The 24,222-nt window shown below is 47.5% G+C and overlaps 1 protein-coding gene across 2 annotated transcripts in view; it reads right to left on the reverse strand.

Moving 5' to 3' along the window:
- csmd1a (CUB and Sushi multiple domains 1a) overlaps window positions 1-24,222 on the reverse strand; it is a 349,431-nt gene that overhangs the window by 233,045 nt on the left and 92,164 nt on the right. For both annotated transcript variants that reach the window (XM_090209282.1, XM_090209283.1), the window contains exon 2: window positions 22,010-22,232. In XM_090209282.1, the coding sequence (XP_090065408.1) occupies window positions 22,010-22,232 (223 nt within the window). The remainder of the gene's footprint in view (window positions 1-22,009; window positions 22,233-24,222) is intronic.

Below are 24,222 nucleotides of genomic sequence, written 5' to 3' on the forward strand. Positions count from 1 at the left end.
CTTGGTCCCTGTCCCTTGGTCCCTGTCCCTTGGTCCCTGGTCCTTAGTCCCTGTCCCTTGGTCCCTGTCCCTTGGTCCCTGGTCCTTAGTCCCTGTCCCTTAGTCCATGGTCCTTAGTCCCTGGTCCTTAGTCCCTGGTCCTTAGTCCCTGTCCCTTGGTCCCTGTCCCTTGGTCCCTGGTCCTTAGTCCCTGTCCCTTAGTCCATGGTCCTTAGTCCCTGGTCCTTAGTCCCTGGTCCTTAGTCCCTGGTCCTTAGTCCCTGTCCCTTAGGCCCTGTCCCTTAGTCCCTGGTCCTTAGTCCCTGTCCCTTAGTCCCTGAATCTCTGGTCTTTAGTTCCTGAATTTCTTAGTTCCTGGTCCTTAGTCCCTGGTCCTTAGTTCCGGGTCCTTAGTCCAATAATTCCATAGTCCAAGAATTCCTTAGTTCCTGGTCCATAGTCCCTGGTCCTTAGTCCCTGAATCTCTGGACCTTGATACCAGAGGGGATTAAACACTATTCTACCGCATCATCCAGGGGATCTACTGTACAAACAGGGGTGACACCATATCATCACAGGGGCGACACCATATAATCACAGGGAGACACCATATAATCACAGGGAGACACCATATAATCACAGGGACGACACCATATCATCACAGGGAGACACCATATCATCACAGGGGTGACACCATATCCTCACAGGTACGACACCATATCATCACAGGGAGACACCATACCATCACAGGGAGACACCATATCATCACAGGGAGACACCATACCATCACAGGGAGACACCATATCATCACAGGGAGACACCATACCATCACAGGGACGACACCATACCATCACAGGGAGACACCATACCATCACAGGGACGACACCATATCATCACAGGGAGACACCATACCATCACAGGGAGACACCATACCATCACAGGGACAGGTCGAAGGCTATGCAAACAGGACCTTGATTGTACCTCGAAGACGCATTCTCCATCTTACACACTGTTTCACCGGATCACCGTTAGAAAATAGAGGTGACATGACGTCATATCACAGGGACAGGAAGGGAAAGTTTAGCTATAGACTACGCAAACAGGACCTGACACCTAGAGGACACATCAACTTGTAGCCATCTCTATATGTGCCTGGTTAGAGTCTGTCATTTTACACTGTAGGCTAATTACTGTTCTATTCTATTCCATTTTCTATTCTCCCTTGCAGTGTACAAAATTGTTCCGAAAATAACCACGTGTTCCCGTGTCGATGTATAATTTGGGCTTGAAAGAGCTTGACCCTCTAATCACGACTCATTAATTTGAGCACCACAGGTGGTAAACCACTGGTCTTCACTAAATTTAAGAGGAGTGCATTGTTCTCTGTGATACTGTCTTAATCCTTGAGCCTGTGAACGGCTTTAATTCACTTTTATACGGTAGATATTATCGTGGTGACATGGTGAAACCATACCACAGGACACTAAGCGCCAAGCCAAACACACAAGGCCCATTAATCATTAGAAAAAAAAGGAAAAATCCTGTTATGTGGGTAAGTGAATTAATATAATATTTATCAAAATAATAGCAGTGCAGCTTGTCTTTTTCTCAGTGAGGAAAGTGTCCATTCGACCATGCTGGTCATTTATGAACATTTGAACATCTTGGCCATGTTCTGTTATAATCTCCACCCGGCACAGCCAGAAGAGGACTGGCCATCCCACATATGCTCTCTCTAATTCTCTCTTTCTTTCTCTCTCTCGGAGGACCTGAGCCCTAGGACCATGCCCCAGGAATACCTGACATGATGACTCCTTGCTGTCCCCAGTCCACCTGACTGTGCTGCTGCTCCAGTTTAAACTATTCTGCCTTATTATTATTCGACCATGCTGGTCATTTATGAACATTTGAACATCTTGACCATGTTTTGTTATAATCTCCACCCGGCACAGCCAGAAGAGGACTGGCCACCCCACATAGCCTGGTTCCTCTCTAGGTTTCTTCCTAGGTTTTGGCCTTTCTAGGGAGTTTTTCCTAGCCACCGTGTTTCTACACCTGCATTGCTTGCTGTTTGGGGTTTTAGGCTGGGTTTCTGTACAGCACTTTGAGATATCAGCTGATGTACGAAGGGCTATATAAATAAATTTGATTTGATTTGATTTGATTTGTCCTAATGTGCTAGACTTTAGATACCTTAGATACAGTAGCCTATGAAACGGCATGAAGCTACAGTTCCTTGCAAAAGTACTCAAACCCATTGGATTTATTCACATTTTATTGTGTTACAAAGCGGGATTAAAATGTTTGCAATTGTAACATTCTGTCAATCTACACAAAACACTCTGTAATGTCAAAGTGGAAGACTTTTGGATACACCTACTCATTGTACACACCGATAAACACAACATGCAAAGTTACAGTTTACAAGGCAATCAGTCAATTGATATAGATTAGTTAGGCCCTACCTAATTGAATGGATTTCACATGACTGGGAATACAGATATGCATCTGTTGGTCACAAATACCGTTACAAAAATTAGGGGCGTGGATCTGAAAACCAGTCAGTATCTGGTGTGCCCAGAAGATGCCTCATGCAGCGCGACACATCTCCTTCCCATAGAGTTGATCAGGCGGTTGATTATGGCCTGTGGAATGTTGTCCCACTACTCTTCCATGGCTGTGCGAAGTTGCTGGATATTGGCGGGAACTGGAACACGCTGTCGAACATGTCTGGTGAGTATGCAGGCCATGGAAGAACTGGGACATTTTCTGCTTCCAGGAATTGTGAACAGATCCTTGTGACATGGGGCAGTGCATTATCATGCTGAAACATGAGGTGATGGGGGCAGATGAATGGCACGACAACGGGCAACAGGATATCGTGCATTCAAATTGCCATCGATAAAATGTAATTGTGTTTGTTGTCCGTAGCTTACGCCTGCCCATGCCATAACCCCACCGCCACCTGTTCACAATGTTGACATCAGCAAACCGCTCGCCCACACGACGCCATAAACACTGTCTGCCATCTGCCCGGTACAGTTGAAATCGGGATTCATCCATGAAGAGCACACTTCTCTAGCTTGCCAGTGGCCATCGAAGTTGAGCATTTGCCCACTGAAGTTGGCTACGATGCCCAACTGCAGTCACTTTAAGACCCTCGTGAGGACGACGAGCAAAAATATGATCTTCCCTGAGATTGTTTCTGACAGTTTCTGCAGAAATTCTTTGGTTGTGCAAACTCACAGTTTCATCAGCTGTTCGTTCGGGTGGCTGGTCTCAGATGATCCCGCAGGTGAAGAAGTCAGATGTGGAGGTCCTAGGCTGTCATGGTTACACTTGGCCTGCGGTAGTGAGGCCGGTTAGACGTACTGCCAAATTCTCTAAAATTATGTTGGAGGCAGCCTATGGTAGAGAAATTAACATACAATTATCTGGCAACAGCTCTGGTGGACATTCCTGCAGTCAGCATGCCAATTGCACGCTCCCTCAAAACTTGAGACATCTGTGGCATTGTGTTGTGTGACAAAACTGCACATTTTGTGGCCTTTTATTGTCCCCAGCACAAGGAGCACCTGTGTAATGATCATGCTTCTTGATATGCCACAGCTGTCAGGTTGATGGATTGTCTTGGTAACAGAGAAATTCTCACTAACAGTGATATAAAAACAAAAATTGCACAAAATTTAAGTGAAATATGCTTTTTGTGAGTATGGAATATTGGCAATCTTTTATTTCATGAAACATGGGACAAACACTTTAAATGTTGCGTTTATATTTTTTTTCAGATGCAGTTATAGAATTTTTATGAATTTTTATTTTGTGTAGTTTGTTGACCAAACAAATTACAATTACATTTGAATCCCACTTTGTAACAATAAAATGGGAAGAAATCCAAGGGGTCTGAATACTTTTGCAAGGCACTGTATATGCTGTGGCAGTAGATCATCACAATGATACAGCTTTCTACCTGTGAAGCGTTAGTCTCCCTATCACGACTATCATCAAACACCCCCTGGGTGGGATGTAATGCAGGGAGAGAGATGAACCACTAACTCCTGAGGGGTAAACATCTACACAGCAGCTACTGTAGCCGGCCTCAGCTCTGCAGCATAGCAACGTGTCGACAGCCACCGAACATCAAAGGGTCTCCGTGGTGATTTTTAAACCTAAATTATTATGGGAAAAAATCTGACAAGTGGTTTTGAGGTCTAATTGGGGAGATTGGGGTAAGTGGATTACACCAAGGTGTGGAAACATTTCACTTTAAGAGATTATTCTGGGTCATCGGAGAACAGCGGGTAACACCCTCTTCCTACAGCAACAAAGATGTCTGCCGTGGATCCTGATGCCACTTACACTTTATCCTACAGGAACCTTCTGATGATGTTTGTCACAGGTCATATTACTAAAATCAAATTGACACAAAAAATCATTTTAACTGTAAACAAGTTTGTGTTATTAAAATTGCAGTTAAACTTGACTAGTCTACTGTAAAAGGTCATGAGAAGTTCCATGACTCCATTTCCTAGACCTAACCACTACAGCATCATATAATACCATACACCTTGTATTAGCCCTGGGCCTGTTCCTTGTGTTGACTCCATTAGCCCTGGGCCTGCTCCTTGTGTTGACTCCATTAGCCCTGGGCCTGCTCCTTGTGTTGACTCCATCAGCCCTCGGCCTGTTCCTTGTGTTGACTCCATTAGCCCTGGGCCTGCTCCTTGTGTTGTCTCCATCAGCCCTGGGCCTGCTCCTTGTGTTGTCTCCATCAGCCCTGGGCCTGCTCCTTGTGTTGGTTCCATCAGCCCTGGGCATGCTCTTTGTGTTGACTCCATCAGCCCTGGGCCTGCTTCTTGTGTTGTCTCAATCAGCCCTGGGCCTGCTCCTTGTGTTGTCTCCATCAGACCTGGGCCTGTTCCTTGTGTTGACTCCATCAGCCCTGGGCCTGCTCCTTGTGTTGATTCCATCAGCCCTGGGCCTGCTCCTTGTGTTGACTCCATCAGCCCTCGGCCTGTTCCTTGTGTTGTCTCCATCAGCCCTGGGCCTGTTCCTTGTGTTGACTCCATCAGCCCTGGGCATGCTCCTTGTGTTGTCTGCATCAGCCCTGGGCCTGTGCCTTGTGTTGTCTCCATCAACCATGGGCCTGTGCCTTGTGTTGTTTCCATCAGCCCTGGGCCTGTTCCTTGTGTTGTTTCCATCAGCCCTGGGCCTGTTCCTTGTGTTGTCTCCATCAGCCCTGGGCCTGTTCCTTGTGTTGTCTCCATCAGCCCTGGGCCTGTTCCTTGTGTTGTTTCCATCAGCCCTGGGCCTGTTCCTTGTGCTGTCTCCCTGACTCCATCAAAGGCAATTCCAGTGTAATGGTGTATAAACAGGGGAAGGGGAAGGGCAGTGGAACAAGTGCAACAACAGTGAATGATCACAATGGCACTATGGCTCAAGCGCTAGTTCCAACTGTTGACTGGGAGCCAAACCGTTTCATCTTGATTTACACCAGGTTACTTCATGTAAGCCTTGCAGCTAGACTGTAGCTGTTTCAGACCCAGAAGCTCTCTCCCTCCCTCTCTCACTCCCTCCCTGCTCCCTCTCTCCCCTGCTCCCTCTCTCCATCCCTACTTCGCTTGCTGCCTCTCTCCCCTGCTCCCTCTCTCCCCTGCTCCCTTTCTTCCCTGCTCCCTCTCTCTCCTGCTCCCTCTCTCGCCTGCTCCCTTTCTCCCTCTGTTCTCTCCATCCCTACTTCGCCTGCTCCCTCTCTCCCCTGATCCCTTTCTCCCCTGCTCCCTTTCTCCCCTGCTGCCTCTCTCCCCTGCTCCCTCTCTCCCTCAGTTCTTTCCATCCCTACTCCCTCTCCCCTGCTTCCTCCATCCCCTGCTCCCTCTCTCCCCTGCTCCCTCTCTCCCCTGTTTTCTCTCTCCCTACTCCCCCTTTCCCCTGCTCCCTCCCTCCCTACTCCCTCTCTCCCCTGTTCCCTCCATGGTCCTTCCATCCCTCCTCCCTCCCTCCCTCCCTCCCTCCCTGTTCTCTCCTTCCCCTACTCCATCCCTCCCCTGCTCCCTCTCTCCCTGCTCCCTCTCTCCCCTGTTCCCTCCATGGTCCTTCCATCCCTGCTCCCTCCCTCCCTGTCTCCCTCCCTCCCTGTTCTCTCCTTCCCCTACTCCATCCCTCCCCTGCTCCCTCTCTCCCTGCTCCCTCTCTCCCTACTCCCTCTCTCCCCTGTTCCCTCCATGGTCCTTCCATCCCTGCTCCCTCCCTCCCTGTCTCCCTCCCTCCCTGTTCTCTCCTTCCCCTACTCCATCCCTCCCCTGCTCCCTCTCTCCCTGCTCCCTCTCTCCCTGCTCCCTCCATGGTCCTTCCATCCCTGCTCCCTCCCTCCCTGCTCCCTCCCTCCCTGCTCCCTCTCTCCCTGCTCCCTCTCTCCCTGCTCCCTCCATGGTCCTTCCATCCCTGCTCCCTCCCTCCCTGCTCCCTCCCTCCCTGCTCCCCCTCTCCCTGCTCCCTCTCTCCCTGCTCCCTCCCTCCCTGCTCCCTCCCTCCCTGCTCCCTCTCTCCCTGCTCCCTCTCTCCCTGCTCCCTCTCAATCTTAACTTAAAGAAATTATGTTCGGCACAAACAACCCCCCGAAAGAAAGTCAAGCCTTTACAAAGTAGCTTAAATAGGCATTTCCGTAGCAAACGGTGATAATTGCTGGATGCTTAAAGGCACGCTGTCAGAAGGAGAATCTGGCACGGGCACAAACAGCTGAGGCAAAACGATCAAGTGACTAAATCTCTGTACAAAGGGCGTCTAATAGCACAATGGCAGAGTGTTGCTATTTAAAGTGTCAGACTGGGGAGGACTAGGAGACACAAACCAAGCCACATTATGATTATACATTATGATTATAAGACATATCAACAGCTAGAAAAGCTTGTCTAGGAACTATTCATCAGAAAGACCCCTTGCAAATGTCCCCTTCATCATTTTCCTCATCATCCTCCCCCATGGTACAGTGTACATTCACATCAGTTCAATGACTGGATCGATCTATAAGGCAATAAGCTGAACTTTTAACTCTAACTTGGAGCAAGTCAGCCCTTATAGAGAGAGAGAGACAGGCTGATAATGGCTAAAAACAACAAGACCACCGGGTCTTTTAGCCAGGGCTCGCCTGGGCTGCAGAGCCCTGGGTACCCATCCTCATGGCTACGGCCAAACGCCATGCCTACACTAATGTCTCCTCTCCACCATGAGTCTGGATGTTCTTTCCCCCTTGATGACTTCCAGAATGCGAACACATTCTGACCATTCTGATTGGCCCCAGGAGCCGACGGGTTGGACTAGAGCTTGCGTACACCAATCACGAATCGCGTAATTTTGACATCAGCACAAACAACTTCTAGGATGGTTGGTATGGAGCGATCGATAGAGCAGTGGAATTAAATTGAATTAAATTCAGGATGAGTCATCAGGTGACTGCAACCCTGCCAAACATGGGTGTGCTATGCTACAGTGCTACAGCGTTCCACTCTGTGAATCTGAAGCAGTACACATATTCACCACAGGATGTCAGTAGCTGGAGAGAGAGAGAGAGAGAGACAGAGAGAGAGAGAGAGAGAGAGAGAGAGAGAGAGAGAGAGAGAGACAGAAAGAGAGAGAGAGAGAGAGAGAGAGACAGAGAGAGAGACAGAGAGAGAGAGACAGAGAGACAGAGAGAGAGAGAGAGAGAGAGAGCACCTTTTGCATCACTGTATGACCGTATTCACAGACCAACTCTTGACAGCTGACATGATACACACAGGAGGTAAAAAACGGTCCCTTACAGACAAGCTTTGATAACAGAGGTCTGGAGATGGAGGGGAGGAGAGCAGACACAATCCTGTGCACAGCCTTGTGTCATCGTCTGGAAGCTGCAGCTGTAGCTGTCATGGAGAGCTGTGTGTGATGCAGGATGGTTCTGTTGGAGCTAAAATGCCATCTGTCTGTTACACTGCTCTCTCTCATGCTCTCTCCTTCTCTCTCCCTCTCCATCTCCCCCTCTCTCTCTCATGCTCTCTCCTTCTCTCTCCTTCTCCCTCCCTCTCTCTCTCTCATGCTCTCTCTTTCTCTCTCCCTGTCCCGCTCTCTCATGCTCTCTCTTTCTCTCTCCCTGTCCCTCTCTCTCTCTCATGCTCTCTCTTTCTCTCTCTCTCTTCTGTTAGCGTACATGAGAACATAAGGCATCCCCCGTTACACATTCAGACCCAGCGATCTGTCACAGAGAAAAGTCTAAATCCACAGAGCCAGAAGAAAAACAAGCATTATGGGTATATGGATGAATATATTATATGCATGCCCTATGGATATATGATGGTATAGATGAAGAAATACAAAGAGAATGCTCAGGAAGGATACAAAGACTAGATCTAATCTTTAACTACTAATAAATCAGATATAATAGAATAACATTTCTAAATCGTGGGTAAAAATCGGAGAAAAAAAAGAAATACTGTATATATATCACGCTCACTCAGTAACCACAGACGCATGTCAACGCACCTTAAAAAGTGTGTGTTTTAATTACTTGGTTAGACACGCACTAGTGTCTGTATATAATACAGACATTCCACAGGGACCTCTGCAAGAAGGTTCCAAGGGAATTCTCTCACACAGAAAATACTGGATGATATTAGTGTGCTCTAGAAAATTGGAATTCACAGATCAAATAAAAACAGTCCTTCTTGGTATTCTGTGACCACCTTTAGTAGTGGTTTCTGGTTATTCTATGTGCACAAGACTGGCTTGCATAAGCCGCTGCTGTAAGTACAAGAACTGCATAGCTTTTAAGAAGAAGCATTCATTCATGAGAGAGAGAGAGAGAGAGAGAGAGAGAGAGCATGAGAGAGAGAGAGAGAGAGAGCATGAGAGAGAGAGAGAGAGAGAGAGCATGAGAGAGAGAGAGAGAGAGAGCATGAGAGAGAGAGAGAGAGAGAGAGAGAGAGAGAGAGAGAGAGAGAGAGAGAGAGAGAGAGAGAGAGAGAGAGAGAGAGCGCATGAGAGAGAGAGAGAGCATGAGAGAGAGAGAGAGAGAGAGATGGAGCAAAAGAGATAGAGAGATCTGGAGCGAAAGAGAGCGAAAGAGAGAGAGAGCACACAAAAAAACGATACATACCTCAGCCTAAACATCAGTGCTACAGATAACTTCCACAAAGCTGTGAACGATCTGAGAGACAAGGCAAGAAAGGCCTTCTACACCATTAAAGTAACATACAATTTGACATACCAATTAGGATCTGGCTAAAATACTTGTATCAGTGTAGACTTTACCGTAAAATGCTTATTACCCAACAGTGCAGTTCAAGAAGAGTTAAGAAAATATTTACCAAATAAACTAAAGTAAAAAATTATAAAAGTAACACAATAAATAAACAGCGAGTAGCAGCAGGGTAAAAAACAAATGGGGGGGTCAATGTAAATAGTCTGGTGGCCATTTGATTAATTGTTCAGGACTCTTATGACTTGGGGGTAGAAGCTGTTAAGGAGCCTTTTGGTCCTAGACTTGGCGCTCCGGTACCGCTTGCTGTGCGGTAGCAGAGAAACCAGTCTATGACTTGGGTGACTGGAGTCTCTGACAATTTTATGGGCTTTCCTCTGACACTATTATTATATTGGTCCTGGATGGCAGGAAGCTTGGCCCAGGTGATGTACTGGGCCATACGCACTACCTTCTGTAGCGCCTTACGATCAGATACCGAGCAGTTGCCGTACCAGGCAGTGATGCAAAGGGTCAGGATGCTCTCGATGGTGCAGCTGTAGAACTTTTTGAGGATCTGAGGACCCATGCCAAATCTTTTCAGTCTCCTGAGGGGAAAAGGTTTTATCGTGCCCTCTTCACGACTGTCTTTGTGTGTTTGGACCATGATAGTTCTTTGGTGATGTGGTGATGTGGACACCAAGGAACTTGAAACTCTCGACACGCTCCACTACAGCCCCGTTGATGTTAATTCTGCCCTCCTTTTCCTCTAGTCCACGATCAGCTCCTTTGCCTTGCCCACATTGAAGGAGAGGTTGTTGTCCTGGCAGCACACTGCCAGTTCTCTGACCTCCTCCCTATAGAACCCATTGCCCTTTGTGGTTGTGAACACTGGGGTCCACTTACAAAAAACAAATCGAGACTCTGCATGCAGAATTCTGACAAAATATCCCTCTTGTATAACATAAAACACCAACTAACCCATGCAGAGCAGAATGTCGCAAAGCTAACTAAAAAGCAGCATTCCCCAAGAGAGGATGACTTTCACTTTAGCAGTGATAAATTCATGAACTTCTTTGAGGAAAAGATTATGATTATTAGAAAGCAATTTACGGACTCCTCCTTAAATCTGCGTATTCCTTCAAGCTCAGTTGTCCTGAGTCTGCACAACTCTGCCAGGACCTAGGATCAAGAGAGACGCTCAAGTGTTTTAGTACTATATCTCTTGACACAATGATGAAAATAATCATGGCCTCTAAACCTTCAAGCTGCATACTGGACCCTATTCCAACTAAACTACTGAAAGAGCTGCTTCCTGTGCTTGGCCCTCCTATGTTGAACATAATAAACGGCTCTCTATCCACCGGATGTGTACCAAACTCACTAAAAGTGGCAGTAATAAAGCCTCTCTTGAAAAAGCCAAACCTTGACCCAGAAAATATAAAAAACTATCGGCCTATATCGAATCTTCCATTCCTCTCAAAAATTTTAGAAAAGGCTGTTGCGCAACAACTCACTGCCTTCCTGAAGACAAACAATGTATGCGAAATGCTTCAGTCTGGTTTTAGACCCCATCATAGCACTGAGACGGCACTTGTGAAGGTGGTAAATGACATTTTAATGGCATCGGATCGAGGCTCTGCATCTGTCCTCGTGCTCCTAGACCTTAGTGCTGCTTTTGATACCATCGATCACCACATTCTTTTGGAGAGATTGGAAACCCAAATTGGTCTACACGGACAAGTTCTGGCCTGGTTTAGATCTTATCTGTCGGAAAGATATCAGTTTGTCTCTGTGAATGGTTTGTCCTCTGACAAATCAACTGTAAATTTCGGTGTTCCTCAAGGTTCCGTTTTAGGACCACTATTGTTTTCACTATATATTTTACCTCTTGGGGATGTTATTCGAAAACATAATGTTAACTTTCACTGCTATGCGGATGACACACAGCTGTACATCTCAATTAAACATGGTGAAGCCCCAAAATTGCCCTTGCTAGAAGAATGTGTTTCAGACATAAGGAAGTGGATGGCTGCAAACTTTCTACTTTTAAACTCGGACAAAACAGAGATGCTTGTTCTAGGTCCCAAGAAACAAAGAGATCTTCTGTTGAATCTGACAATTAATCTTAATGGTTGTACAGTCGTCTCAAATAAAACTGTGAAGGACCTCGGCGTTACTCTGGACCCTGATCTCTCTTTTGAAGAACATATCAAGACCATTTCAAGGACAGCTTTTTTCCATCTACGTAACATTGCAAAAATCAGAAACTTTCTGTCCAAAAATGATGCAGAAAAATTAATCCATGCTTTTGTCACTTCTAGGTTAGACTACTGCAATGCTCTACTTTCCGGCTACCCGGATAAAGCACTAAATAAACTTCAGTTAGTGCTAAATACGGCTGCTAGAATCCTGGCTAGAACCTAAAAAATGTGATCATATTACTCCAGTGCTAGCCTCTCTACACTGGCTTCCTGTCAAAGCAAGGGCTGATTTCAAGGTTTTACTGCTAACCTACAAAGCATTACATGGGCTTGCTCCTACCTATCTCTCTGATTTGGTCCTGCCGTACATACCTACACGTACGCTACGGTCACAAGACGCAGGCCTCCTAATTGTCCCTAGAATTTTCCCTAGAACAGCTGGAGGCAGGGCTTTCTCCTATAGAGCTCCATTTTTATGGAACGGTCTGCCTACCCATGTCAGAGACGCAAACTCGGTCTCAACCTTTAAGTCTCTACTGAAGACTCATCTCTTCAGTGGGTCATATGATTGAGTGTAGTCTGGCCCAGGAGTGGGAGGGTGAACGGAAAGGCTCTGGAGCAACGAACCGCCCTTGCTGTCTTTGCCTGGCCGGTTCCCGTCTTTCCACTGGGATTCTCTGCCTCTAACCCTATTACAGAGTCACTGGCTTTACTGGGGCTCTCTCATGCCGTCCCTGGAGGGGGTGCGTCACCTGAGTGGGTTGAGTCACTGATGTGGTCATCCTGTCTGGGTTGGCGCCCCCCCCCCCCCCCCCCCCCTTGGGTTGTGCCGTGGCAGAGGTCTTTGTGGGCTATACTCAGCCTTGTCTCAGGATGGTAAGTTGGTGGTTGAAGATATCCCTCTAGTGGTGTGGGGGCTGTGCTTTGGCAAAGTGGGTGGGGTTATATCCTTCCTGTTTGGCCCTGTCCGGGGGTGTCCTCGGAGTGGGCCACAGTGTCTCCTGACCCCTCCTGTCTCAGCCTGCAGTATTTATGCTGCAGTAGTTTATGTGTCGGGGGGCTAGGGTCAGTTTGTTATATCTGGAGTACTTCTCCTGTCCTATTTGGTGTCCTGTGTGAATCTAAGTGTGTGTTCTCTAATTCTCTCCTTCTCTCTTTCTCTCTCTCGGAGGACCTGAGCCCTAGGACCATGCCCCAGGACTACCTGACATGATGATTCCTTGCTGTCCCCAGTCCACCTGGCTGTGCTGCTGCTCCAGTTTCAACTGTTCTGCCTTATTATTATTCGACCATGCTGGTCATTTATGAACATTTGAACATCTTGGCCATGTTCTGTTATAATCTTCACCCGGCACAGCCAGAAGAGGACTGGCCATCCCACATATGCTCTCTCTAATTCTTTCTTTCTTTCTCTCTCTCGGAGGACCTGAGCCCTAGGACCATGCCCCAGGAATACCTGACATGATGACTCCTTGCTGTCCCCAGTCCACCTGGCTGTGCTGCTGCTCCAGTTTCAACTGTTCTGCCTTATTATTATTCGACCATGCTGGTCATTTATGAACATTTGAACATCTTGGCCATGTTCTGTTATAATCTCCACCCGGCACAGCCAGAAGAGGACTGGCCATCCCACATATGCTCTCTCTAATTCTTTCTTTCTTTCTCTCTCTCGGAGGACCTGAGCCCTAGGACCATGCCCCAGGAATACCTGACATGATGACTCCTTGCTGTCCCCAGTCCACCTGACTGTGCTGCTGCTCCAGTTTAAACTATTCTGCCTTATTATTATTCGACCATGTTGGTCATTTATGAACATTTGAACATCTTGACCATGTTTTGTTATAATCTCCACCCGGCACAGCCAGAAGAGGACTGGCCACCCCACATAGCCTGGTTCCTCTCTAGGTTTCTTCCTAGGTTTTGGCCTTTCTAGGGAGTTTTTCCTAGCCACCGTGCTTCTACACCTGCATTGCTTGCTGTTTGGGGTTTTAGGCTGGGTTTCTGTACAGCACTTTGAGATATCAGCTGATGTACGAAGGGCTATATAAATAAATTTGATTTGATTTGATTTGAATTTGGCCGATACCCGCTAATTATACAAATCCAGAACAGAGACGTTAAAAATCTACAACAAACTAAAAGGAAGCAATTCGCAAACCTTCCATAACAAAGCCATCACCTACAGAGAGATTCATCTGGAGAAGAGCAGCCTAAGCAAGCTGGTCCTGGGGCTCTGTTCACAAACACAAACCGAGCCCCAGGATGTATGACCATATTAGAGACGCATACACTGCTCAACAAAAATAATGGGCACACTTAAACAACACAATGTAACTCCAAGTCAATCACACTTCAAACTGTCCACTTAGGAAGCAACACTGATTGACAATAAATTTCACAATCTGTTGTGCAAATGGAATAGACAACAGGTGGAAATTATAGGCCATTAGCAAGACACCCCCAATAAAGGAGTGGTTCTGCAGGTGATAACCACAGACCACTTCTCAGTTCCTATGCTTCCTGGCTGATGTTTTGGTCACTTTTGAATGCTGGCGGTGCTTTCACTCTAGTGGTAGCATGAGACGGAGTCTACAACCCACACAAGTGGCTCAGGTGACAGACGTGACAGTCTGGAGACGCCGTGGAGAACGTTCTGCTGCCTGCAACATCCTCCAGCATGACCGGTTTGGAGGTGGGTCAGTCATGGTGTGGGGTGGCATTTCTTTGGGGGGCCGCACAGCCTGTGCTCGCCAGAGGTAGCCTGACTGCCATTAGGTACCAAGATGAGATCTTCAGACCCCTTGTGAGACCATATGCTGGTGCGGTTGGCCCTGGGTTCCTCCTAATGCAAGACAATGCTAGACCTCATGTGGCTGGAGTGTGTCAGAAGTTCCTGCAAGAGGAAGGCATTGATGCTATGGACTGGCCCGCCCGTTCCCCAGACCTGAATCCAATTGAGCACATCTGGGACATCATGTCTCGCTCCATCCACCAACGCCACGTTGCACCACAGACTGTCCAGGAGTTGGCGGATTCTTTAGTCCAGGTCTGGGAGGAGATCCCTCAGGAGACCATCCGCCACCTCATCAAGAGCACACCCAGGCATTGGGAGGTCATACAGGCACGTGGAGGCCACACACACTACTGAGCCTCATTTTGACTTGTTTTAAGGACATTACATCAAAGTTGGATCAGCCTGTAGTGTGGTTTTCCACTTTAATTTTGAGTGTGACTCCAAATCCAGACCTCAATGGGTTGATACATTTGATTTCCATTGATCATTTTTGTGTGATTTTGTTGTCAGCACATTCAACTATGTAAAGAAAAAAGTATTTAATAAGAATATTTCATTCATTCAGATCTAGGATGTGTTATTTTAGTGTTCCCTTGATTGTATTTCCCTCAGATTACACAGATCCACAAATAATTATAAAAGTAAATCAAATTTTGATAAACTTCCATATCTATTAGGTGAAATACCACAGTGTGCCAACAGCATTATTTGTGATCTCTTGCCACAAGGGCAACCAGTGAAGAATTGTAAATTGTAAATCGAACCCATATTTATGTTTTTTTTATTTTCCCTTTTGTGCTTTAACTATTTGCACATCATTAAAACACGGTATATAAATAAAATGTCTTTATTCCTTTGTCTCTATTCCACTGTTGTTTATTATCCATTTCCCTTCCTTTGACAATGTAAACGTGTGTTTCCAATAAATCCCCTTAAATTGAATTGAGACAGAGAGAGAGAGATCGAGAGAGAGAAAAAGAAAATAGACACACTCATCGGGATACATATTTTAATATTTCAACGGGTCTGTGAATAATTCAGAAGGAAACGTTAATATTATAACAGAACCTCAAATGAGTGACTGATATGTGACAATATGATGACACTGTCAGGTTGGTGGCTGCATATGAGTGAGGAGAGAAAAAAATACAGTGTGGGTGTGTGTGGGCGTGTGGGCGTGTGTGTGTGTGTGTGTGTGTGTGTGTGTGCCGTGTGTGTGTGTGTGTGCGTGTGTGCGTGTGTGTGTGTGTGCCGTGTGTGTGTGCCGTGTGTGTGTGTGTGTGTGCCGTGTGTGTGTGTGTGTGTGTGTGTGTGTGCCGTGTGTGTGTGTGTGCCGTGTGAGTGCGCATGCCGTGTGTGTGTGTGTGTGCGTGTGTGTGTGTGTGTGTGGGTGTGTGTGTGTGTGCGTGCCGTGTGTGCGTGTGTGTGTGTGCGTGTGTGTGTGTGTGTGTGCGCGTGCTGTGTGTGTGTGTGTGTGTGTGTGTGTGTGTGTGTCGTGTGTGTGTGTGTGTGTGTGTGTGTGTGTGTGCTTGTGTGTGTGTGTGCCGTGTGCGTGTGTGTGTGTGTGTGTGCCGTGTGTGTGTGCGTGTGTGTGGTGTATGTGTATGGTGTGTGCCGTGTGTGTGTGTGTGTGTGTGGTGTATGTGTATGGTGTGTGTGTGTGTGTGTGTGTGTGTGTGTGTGTGTGTGTGTGTGCCGTATGCGTATGGTGTGTGTGTGTGTGTGTGTGTGCCGTGTGTGTGTGCGTGTGTGTGTGTGTGTGTGTGCCGTGTGTGTGTGCGTGTGTGTGTTTGTGTGTGTGCCGTGTGTGTGTGCGTGTGTGTGTGCCGTGTGTGTGTGTGGTGTATGTGTATGGTGTGTGTGTGTGTGGTGTATGTGTATGGTGTGTGTGTGTGCGGTGGTGTAAAGTACTTCAGTTGAAATACTTCGATGTACTACTACTTAAGTCATTTTTTGTTGTGTCTGTACATTACGTCACTATCTATATTAACACATTTTCCTTTTATGTTTAATTCACTACATTCCTCAAGAAAATCTAACTTGTTTCTCCTTAATTTTCCCTGACATTTAGAATGCTCAGGAAGGACAGCAATATGGTCTGATTCAAACACCTTTTAAATATAATGCATTGTCATCCCTACTGTCTCTAACCTGCGGACTCACTAAAAAAGAAATACTGTGTTTTGTAAATTATTTGTATGTCTGAGTGTTGGAGTGTGCCCCTGGCACAATAAAAATAACTAATTGTGCTTCCTGGTTTGCATAATATAAGGAATTTGATGTATAGCATTTGCTTTTACTTAAACTTTTACTCAAGTATGACAATTTAGTACTTTTTCCACCACAATACTTAAGTACATTTAAAACCCCGATACTTTTAGACTTTTACTAGGTGAATTTCATTTTCTATTAAGGTATCTATACTTTTACTAGGTGAATTTCATTTTCTATTAAGGTATCTATACTTTTACTCAACTATGACGATTGGGTACTTTTTCTACCAATGTGTGCGTGTGTGTGTTTGTGAGTGTGTGTGTGTACCTGCGTTTTAGTGTGTGTACATATGAGTGAGGTGTCTACGTGTGTGAGAGTGTGTGTGTGTGTGTGTATGTGTGTGTGTTTTCCAGCAGGTGTGCACTCGTGTGTTGGCGGACGACGTAATTTGCCAGAGCTGTTGTTTGCTGCAGAGCCTTTTATAAAGCCCATGGAAGTTGATTTATTGTGCAGCATTCATTAGGAGGCTGACACTTCACAATTTATGCAAAAGTAGGTCACAGAGTATCGATCAAGAGCCCTGATCTGGAACAGAGTGTGTGTGTGTGTGTGTGTGTGTGTGTGTGTGTGTCTCCCTCCTCGACAAGGCCAAATGAAAATACTGTAACTAAGGCCCTCTTAATGCACTCACAATCCCCTCTCAACAAACCCTCGTACACACCCTCTCAACACACAGCACACACACTAATTGCACTTAGGCCCCACATTAAACTCTCTACGTTCACAGGGGAGAGACCAGACCAGAGGTAACATAACATTCCTTAATGAAGTCAGATACCAAATCAAATTCCAAACTGTTATTAATAGTTGAGGTGTTTACATTCTACCTATCCATGTCAGATCTAAATATGGAGGTGGTCATCAAATACTAATAATTCTAATAATATGGGGTACTATCTAACAAGAGCAATCAGTCAGCGGAGGGAAGGAGGGATAGAGGGAGGTAGAGCGAGAGGGAGGGACAGGGAGGGAGAGACAGAGAGTGAGGGAAGGAGGGAGAGAGGGAAGGAGGGAGAGGGAAGGAGGGTGAGAGGGAGAGAGGGAGGTAGAGCGAGAGAGAGGGACAGGGAGGGAGGGAGAGACAGAGAGTGGGGGAAGGAGAGAGAGGGAAGGAGGGAGAGAGGGAAGGAGGGAGAGGGAAGGAGGGTGAGAGGGAGAGAGGAAGGTAGAGCGAGAGAGAGGGACAGGGAGGGAGGGGGAGACAGAGATTGGGGGAAGGAGGGAAGGAGAGAGAGAGGGAAGGAGAGAGAGAGGGAAGGAGGGTGAGAGGGAGAGAGGGAGGTAGAGCGAGAGAGAGGGACAGGGAGGGAGGGAGAGACAGAGAGTGAGGGAAGGAGGGAGAGAGGGAAGGAGGGAGAGAGGGAAGGAGAGAGAGAGGGAAGGAGGGAGAGAGGGAGAGAGGACGATGCTGGTGACACTGCCTCTGATTGCAGAGACAGGATTTAAATTAGGGGGTGAAGTATGAACATAGTATTTGTCTCTTACAGAGAGGAACACGGTCGATGCAGAGTGTGACCCACAGGGAGAAGCTCAGCCAGCCTGACAGCAAATACCTGCATTGTGAGTGTGTGTGTGAGTGTGTGTGTTTGTGTCAGAACTCTGCCTGTTACAGTATATTTACTCCTTTAACTGTTTACGTCACCTCCTTCCCTCTGGGGTGTCTAGTCTCCTCCTTCCCTCTGGGGTGTCTAGTCTCCTCCTTCACTCTGGGGTGTCTAGTCACCTCCTTCCCTCTGGGGTGTCTAGTCACCTCCTTCCCTCTGGGGTGTCTAGTCACCTCCTTCCCTCTGGGGTGTCTAGTCACCTCCTTCCCTCTGGGGTGTCTAGTCTCCTCCTTCCCTCTGGGGTGTCTAGTCTCCTCCTTCCCTCGGGGGTGTCTAGTCTCCTCCTTCCCTCTGGGGTGTCTAGTCTCCTCCTTCCCTCTGGGGTGTCTAGTCTCCTCCTTCCCTCTGGGGTGTCTAGTCTCCTCCTTCCCTCTGGGGTGTCTAGTCTCCTCCTTCCCTCTGGGGTGTCTAGTCACCTCCTTCCCTCTGGGGTGTCTAGTCTCCTCCTTCCCTCTGGGGTGTCTAGTCTCCTCCTTCCCTCTGGGGTGTCTAGTCTCCTCCTTCACTCTGGGGTGTCTAGTCACCTCCTTCCCTCTGGGGTGTCTAGTCACCTCCTTCCCTCTGGGGTGTCTAGTCACCTCCTTCCCTCTGGGGTGTCTAGTCACCTCCTTCCCTCTGGGGTGTCTAGTCTCCTCCTTCCCTCTGGGGTGTCTAGTCTCCTCCTTCCCTCGGGGGTGTCTAGTCTCCTCCTTCCCTCTGGGGTGTCTAGTCTCCTCCTTCCCTCTGGGGTGTCTAGTCTCCTCCTTCCCTCTGGGGTGTCTAGTCTCCTCCTTCCCTCTGGGGTGTCTAGTCTCCTCCTTCCCTCTGGGGTGTCTAGTCACCTCCTTCCCTCTGGGGTGTCTAGTCTCCTCCTTCCCTCTGGGGTGTCTAGTCTCCTCCTTCCCTCTGGGGTGTCTAGTCTCCTCCTTCCCTCTGGGGTGTCTAGTCACCTCCTTCCCTCTGGGGTGTCTAGTCACCTCCTTCCCTCTGGGGTGTCTAGTCACCTCCTTCCCTCTGGGGTGTCTAGTCACCTCCTTCCCTCTGGGGTGTCTAGTCTCCTCCTTCCCTCTGGGGTGTCTAGTCTCCTCCTTCCCTCTGGGGTGTCTAGTCACCTCCTTCACTCTGGGGTGTCTAGTCACCTCCTTCACTCTGGGGTGTCTAGTCACCTCCTCCACTCTGGGGTGTCTAGTCACCTCATTCCCTCTGGGGTGTCTAATCACCTCCTTCCCTCTGGGGTGTCTAGTCTCCTCCTTCCCTCTGGGGTGTCTAGTCTCCTCCTTCCCTCTGGGGTGTCTAGTCACCTCCTTCCCTCTGGGGTGTCTAGTCTCCTCCTTCACTCTGGGGTGTCTAGTCTCCTCCTTCCCTCTGGGCTGTCTAGTCTCCTCCTTCCCTCTGGGGTGTCTAGTCTCCTCCTTCCCTCTGGGGTGTCTAGTCTCCTCCTTCCCTCTGGGGTGTCTAGTCTCCTCCTTCCCTCTGGGGTGTCTAGTCACCTCCTTCCCTCTGGGGTGTCTAGTCACCTCCTTCCCTCTGGGGTGTCTAGTCTCCTCCTCCCCTCTGGGGTGTCTAGTCTCCTCCTTCCCTCTGGGGTGTCTAGTCTCCTCCTTCCCTCTGGGGTGTCTAGTCACCTCCTTCCCTCTGGGGTGTCTAGTCACCTCCTTCCCTCTGGGGTGTCTAGTCACCTCCTTCCCTCTGGGGTGTCTAGTCACCTCCTTCCCTCTGGGGTGTCTAGTCTCCTCCTTCCCTCTGGGGTGTCTAGTCTCCTCCTTCCCTCTGGGGTGTCTAGTCTCCTCCTTCCCTCTGAGGTGTCTAGTCTCCTCCTTCCCTCTGGGGTGTCTAGTCTCCTCCTTCCCTCTGGGGTGTCTAGTCTCCTCCTTCCCTCTGGGGTGTCTAGTCTCCTCCTTCCCTCTGGGGTGTCTAGTCTCCTCCTTCCCTCTGGGGTGTCTAGTCACCTCCTTCCCTCTGGGGTGTCTAGTCTCCTCCTTCACTCTGGGGTGTCTAGTCTCCTCCTTCCCTCTGGGCTGTCTAGTCTCCTCCTTCCCTCTGGGGTGTCTAGTCTCCTCCTTCCCTCTGGGGTGTCTAGTCTCCTCCTTCCCTCTGGGGTGTCTAGTCTCCTCCTTCCCTCTGGGGTGTCTAGTCTCCTCCTTCCCTCTGGGGTGTCTAGTCACCTCCTTCCCTCTGGGGTGTCTAGTCTCCTCCTCCCCTCTGGGGTGTCTAGTCTCCTCCTTCCCTCTGGGGTGTCTAGTCTCCTCCTTCCCTCTGGGGTGTCTAGTCACCTCCTTCCCTCTGGGGTGTCTAGTCACCTCCTTCCCTCTGGGGTGTCTAGTCACCTCCTTCCCTCTGGGGTGTCTAGTCACCTCATTCCCTCTGGGGTGTCTAGTCTCCTCCTTCCCTCTGGGGTGTCTAGTCACCTCCTTCACTCTGGGGTGTCTAGTCACCTCATTCCCTCTGGGGTGTCTAGTCACCTCCTTCCCTCTGGGGTGTCTAGTCACCTCCTTCACTCTGGGGTGTCTAGTCACCTCCTTCACTCTGGGGTGTCTAGTCACCTCCTCCACTCTGGGGTGTATAGTCTGCTCCTTCCCTCTGGGGTGTCTAGTCACCTCCTTCCCTCTGGAGTGTCTAGTCACCTCCTTCACTCTGGGATGTCTAGTCACCTCCTTCCCTCTGGGGTGTCTAGTCACCTCCTTCACTCTGGGGTGTCTAGTCTCCTCCTTCCCTCTGGGGTGTCTAGTCACCTCCTTCTCTCTGGGGTGTCTAGTCACCTCCTTCCCTCTGGGGTGTCTAGTCACCTCCTTCCCTCTGGGGTGTCTAGTCACCTCCTTCCCTCTGGGGTGTCTAGTCACCTCCTTCCCTTTGGGGTGTCTAGTCACCTCCTTCACTCTGGGGTGTCTAGTCACCTCCTTCACTCTGGGGTGTCTAGTCACCTCCTTCACTCTGGGGTGTCTAGTCACCTCCTTCACTCTGGGGTGTCTAGTCACCTCCTTCACTCTGGGGTGTCTAGTCACCTCCTTCCCTCTGGGGTGTCTAGTCACCTCCTTCCCTCTGGGGTGTCTAGTCATTTATCTCCACATCCTTTTTTTAATTGTTTGGCGGTTTTTGATTCAATTGAACATGTTCCACATGGAGGGTAGTGCTATTAGAGGAGGTGACGTGTGTGTGTGTGTGTCAAATCAAATCTAAATGTATTTGTCTCATGCTTCGTAAACAACAGGTGTAGACGAACAGTGAAATGCTTAATTACTTCATTTCCAACAATGCAGAGTTAAATATAAAGATAGCTCTGATAGCCATGATGAAACCGGGGCTTTATAAGCCGCTTCGCCAGTTACCACAGTCCCCCTAATGAATGACTAGAATGTTCAAAGCTAATGAGGGTTCCGAGGGCACAGAAAACATTCCAATCAAACGGCAAGGTTTTGAAAGGAAAGGATCTGCTGTGTATTAGCACAGGTTAATGGGACCCGGAGTAATTACAATAACCAGCTAATTGGACAGAGCTGTTCCATTTTCTCTGCCTTAATCACCTGGTGTGATTTCTCAGTGGCGGCTTTAATTCGGTCAAACTGCCGGAGCGATCTTGTATCCATGTAAGCAACAAATTACAATGGAATGATTTGGACTGATCTCTTTCCCAGTGATCAAACGTGTTCGGAAATGAGTGAGAGAGTTCTGCCTGCTCTGATAGAAGAAGCTGCTGGGCTTCCATTTTAGATTAGAATGGGCTAATCAGGTTATCCAAGACCATATCGCTCTCAAAGTCCGCTCTGCTCTGACGAAAGTCTTGCGTGAAAGGAACAGTGTAAGTAGCATACTCATCTATCTTTTAAAATGTCAACCCTAAAGCTGAAAATCCTATATTCAGCTACTAGAAGAAAAGAAGAAGCAGGATTTTATCAGACAGGGATTGAAGAATTAAGGCAAGGAGATATATAGAAATAGGAAATGAACATTGTATTAAAATGGCACCCACCTCGTCCTGAAGTTCACCGGATGAGGATGTCCATCATAAAGCGATAAAAAGTCATACTCCTCCTCCACAGCGAAGGACTGAAAGACAATTTGAATTCGGTTCCCCTCCTCTGCTACAATAACCCATGTACAGTTAGCCCCATTGGGGTACCCATACGGAAAACCTGGGCTTTCAATGGTGCCATTACGACCTTTCAGCATCCCACCACACGTATATATGAAACCTGGAGAGGAGAGAGGAGATAACAGATGAGCATTATTTGGGAGGCGTCTATATAATTGACTCATAGTGCACATGACAAGCAACACAATGATGTAATCACTGCGGTATAGTTATCACCATTATGGGGGAAAAACAGAGATTTGACAAAAAAAAGCAGAGTAAAAAATAACTACAACTTTAACGCACAAAAACATATATGTGGATAAACTAAACTCAGATACAGTGTTCCTCTGTAGCTCAGTTGGTAGAGCATGCCTCTCTTCCATTCTCAGGGGACCACTCAAACACACAACATTTATGCACAACTGACTGTAAGCCACTTCGGATGAACGCGGCTGCTAAGTGGCATATATTACTTAAGTGATAATGCCCTCAAAGCCGTTGTTTGGAGGATATGTTGGCATGGGTGTTGTTAACCGTGACAATATATCCTCCAAACACCGGCTTTGAGGGCATTATCACTTTAATACAACGGGTTACCAACATACTTAAATACTGATTAGCATATTTTCACAAAAAAACTTTATTGTGATGAATTCATTCAGACTATTTCATCCTTTCACAAGATATAGTCATGAAAAACAAATGTAGGGTTGCTACCCAAGCCGGCTGGTCATTCGTTCTATTGGTTCGATGGTCAGAGACGCGACCCAGTCGTTCAGTCTTTTTGTTCTGTATCTATGGACGTGACCCAGTCGTTCGTTTTAAATGTTCCATTGCCAAACAGGCTGGCAACATTTTCATCCCTTGCTTGCTGACTAGCCAACTACGGCTAACTTACAGTCACGCCAAACAGAGCAGATAGAATAACAACAGTCGCTGCATTTGTTTAAGATTTTTTATAGTGAGATTTATTTGGATAAATCCATAACAACGAGCTAATGAGGCACAATTTTGCCTAGCATTGAAAATGTGCTTTCTTGTTAGGACAATGTTGTTCATAGCAGATAGCAAACAACACAACTAACATAATAACTTCAAACTGAAGCTGGAAAGATGGCAAACTAGCTTGTTTTACCTTGTTTCAATTGACATTTCTTTTCATACATCCATAAAAGTGATGCCAGCTGATTCATGATTTTGGCTAGCTGAGAAACACTGCCTGCCTCTCTCTCTTGTCCCGACCACTACAAGTTCACTAATATGGGACAGTTGAAGATCGAATTTGAATATTGAAACAATGTTGCAAATGACGGAGAGACAGACAGGACGGTGAAAACATAAATGTTAGTCTAAAAGAAATGTGAGATAATGTCTAGATGCTTTTTTATAGTGGAGATCAAGTTCATAAAGTGACTGGTTAGGCTGATGAGACAGTGGATAGCTCAGTCATTTTGAACAGTAAATAGGCATTGTAACGTCATAGATTTCATTTAGCCGATGGTAACTTGTGGAATAGACACTGGCTGGAATGCACTGTTAACCAATCAGCATTCAGGATTAGATCCGCCATTGTATAAAGTTTGTTATAAAATGGGTGGGTCGAGCTCTGAATGCTGATTGGCTGACAGCCGTGGTATATCAGACCGTATACCATGGGAATGATAAAAACATTTATTTTTGCTCCACTAATTACTTTGGTAACCAGTTTATAATAGCAATAAGGCACCTCGGAGGGTTTGTAGTATATGGCCAATATACCACGGCTAAGACCTGTATCCAGGCACTCCGTGTTGCGTTGTGCCAGAGAGCAGCCCTTAGCCGTGCTATGTTGACTATATACCAAACCATCTCAGGCTTTATTGCTTAAATATACCACGGCTGTCAGCCAATCAGCATTCAGGGCTTGAACCACCCAGTTCATATTACTGTATGGCAGATGTCTCATCTAAAAGCATATTGATAAAGATACAGATAAAATATAGTGCAACCCTTTCCAGAAACCCTACTGTACTGCTATATACCGTATGTAGCAGGTGCCTGATCGGGAGTCTAGCAGTGTGCTCTTGCTGCATACAGTGACACAGACACACAGACACCATGTCCTGCAT

Source organism: Oncorhynchus mykiss, chromosome 18, assembly GCF_057628025.1.
Source record: "Oncorhynchus mykiss isolate SJ-2025 chromosome 18, ASM5762802v1, whole genome shotgun sequence".
Lineage (NCBI taxonomy): Eukaryota > Metazoa > Chordata > Actinopteri > Salmoniformes > Salmonidae > Oncorhynchus > Oncorhynchus mykiss.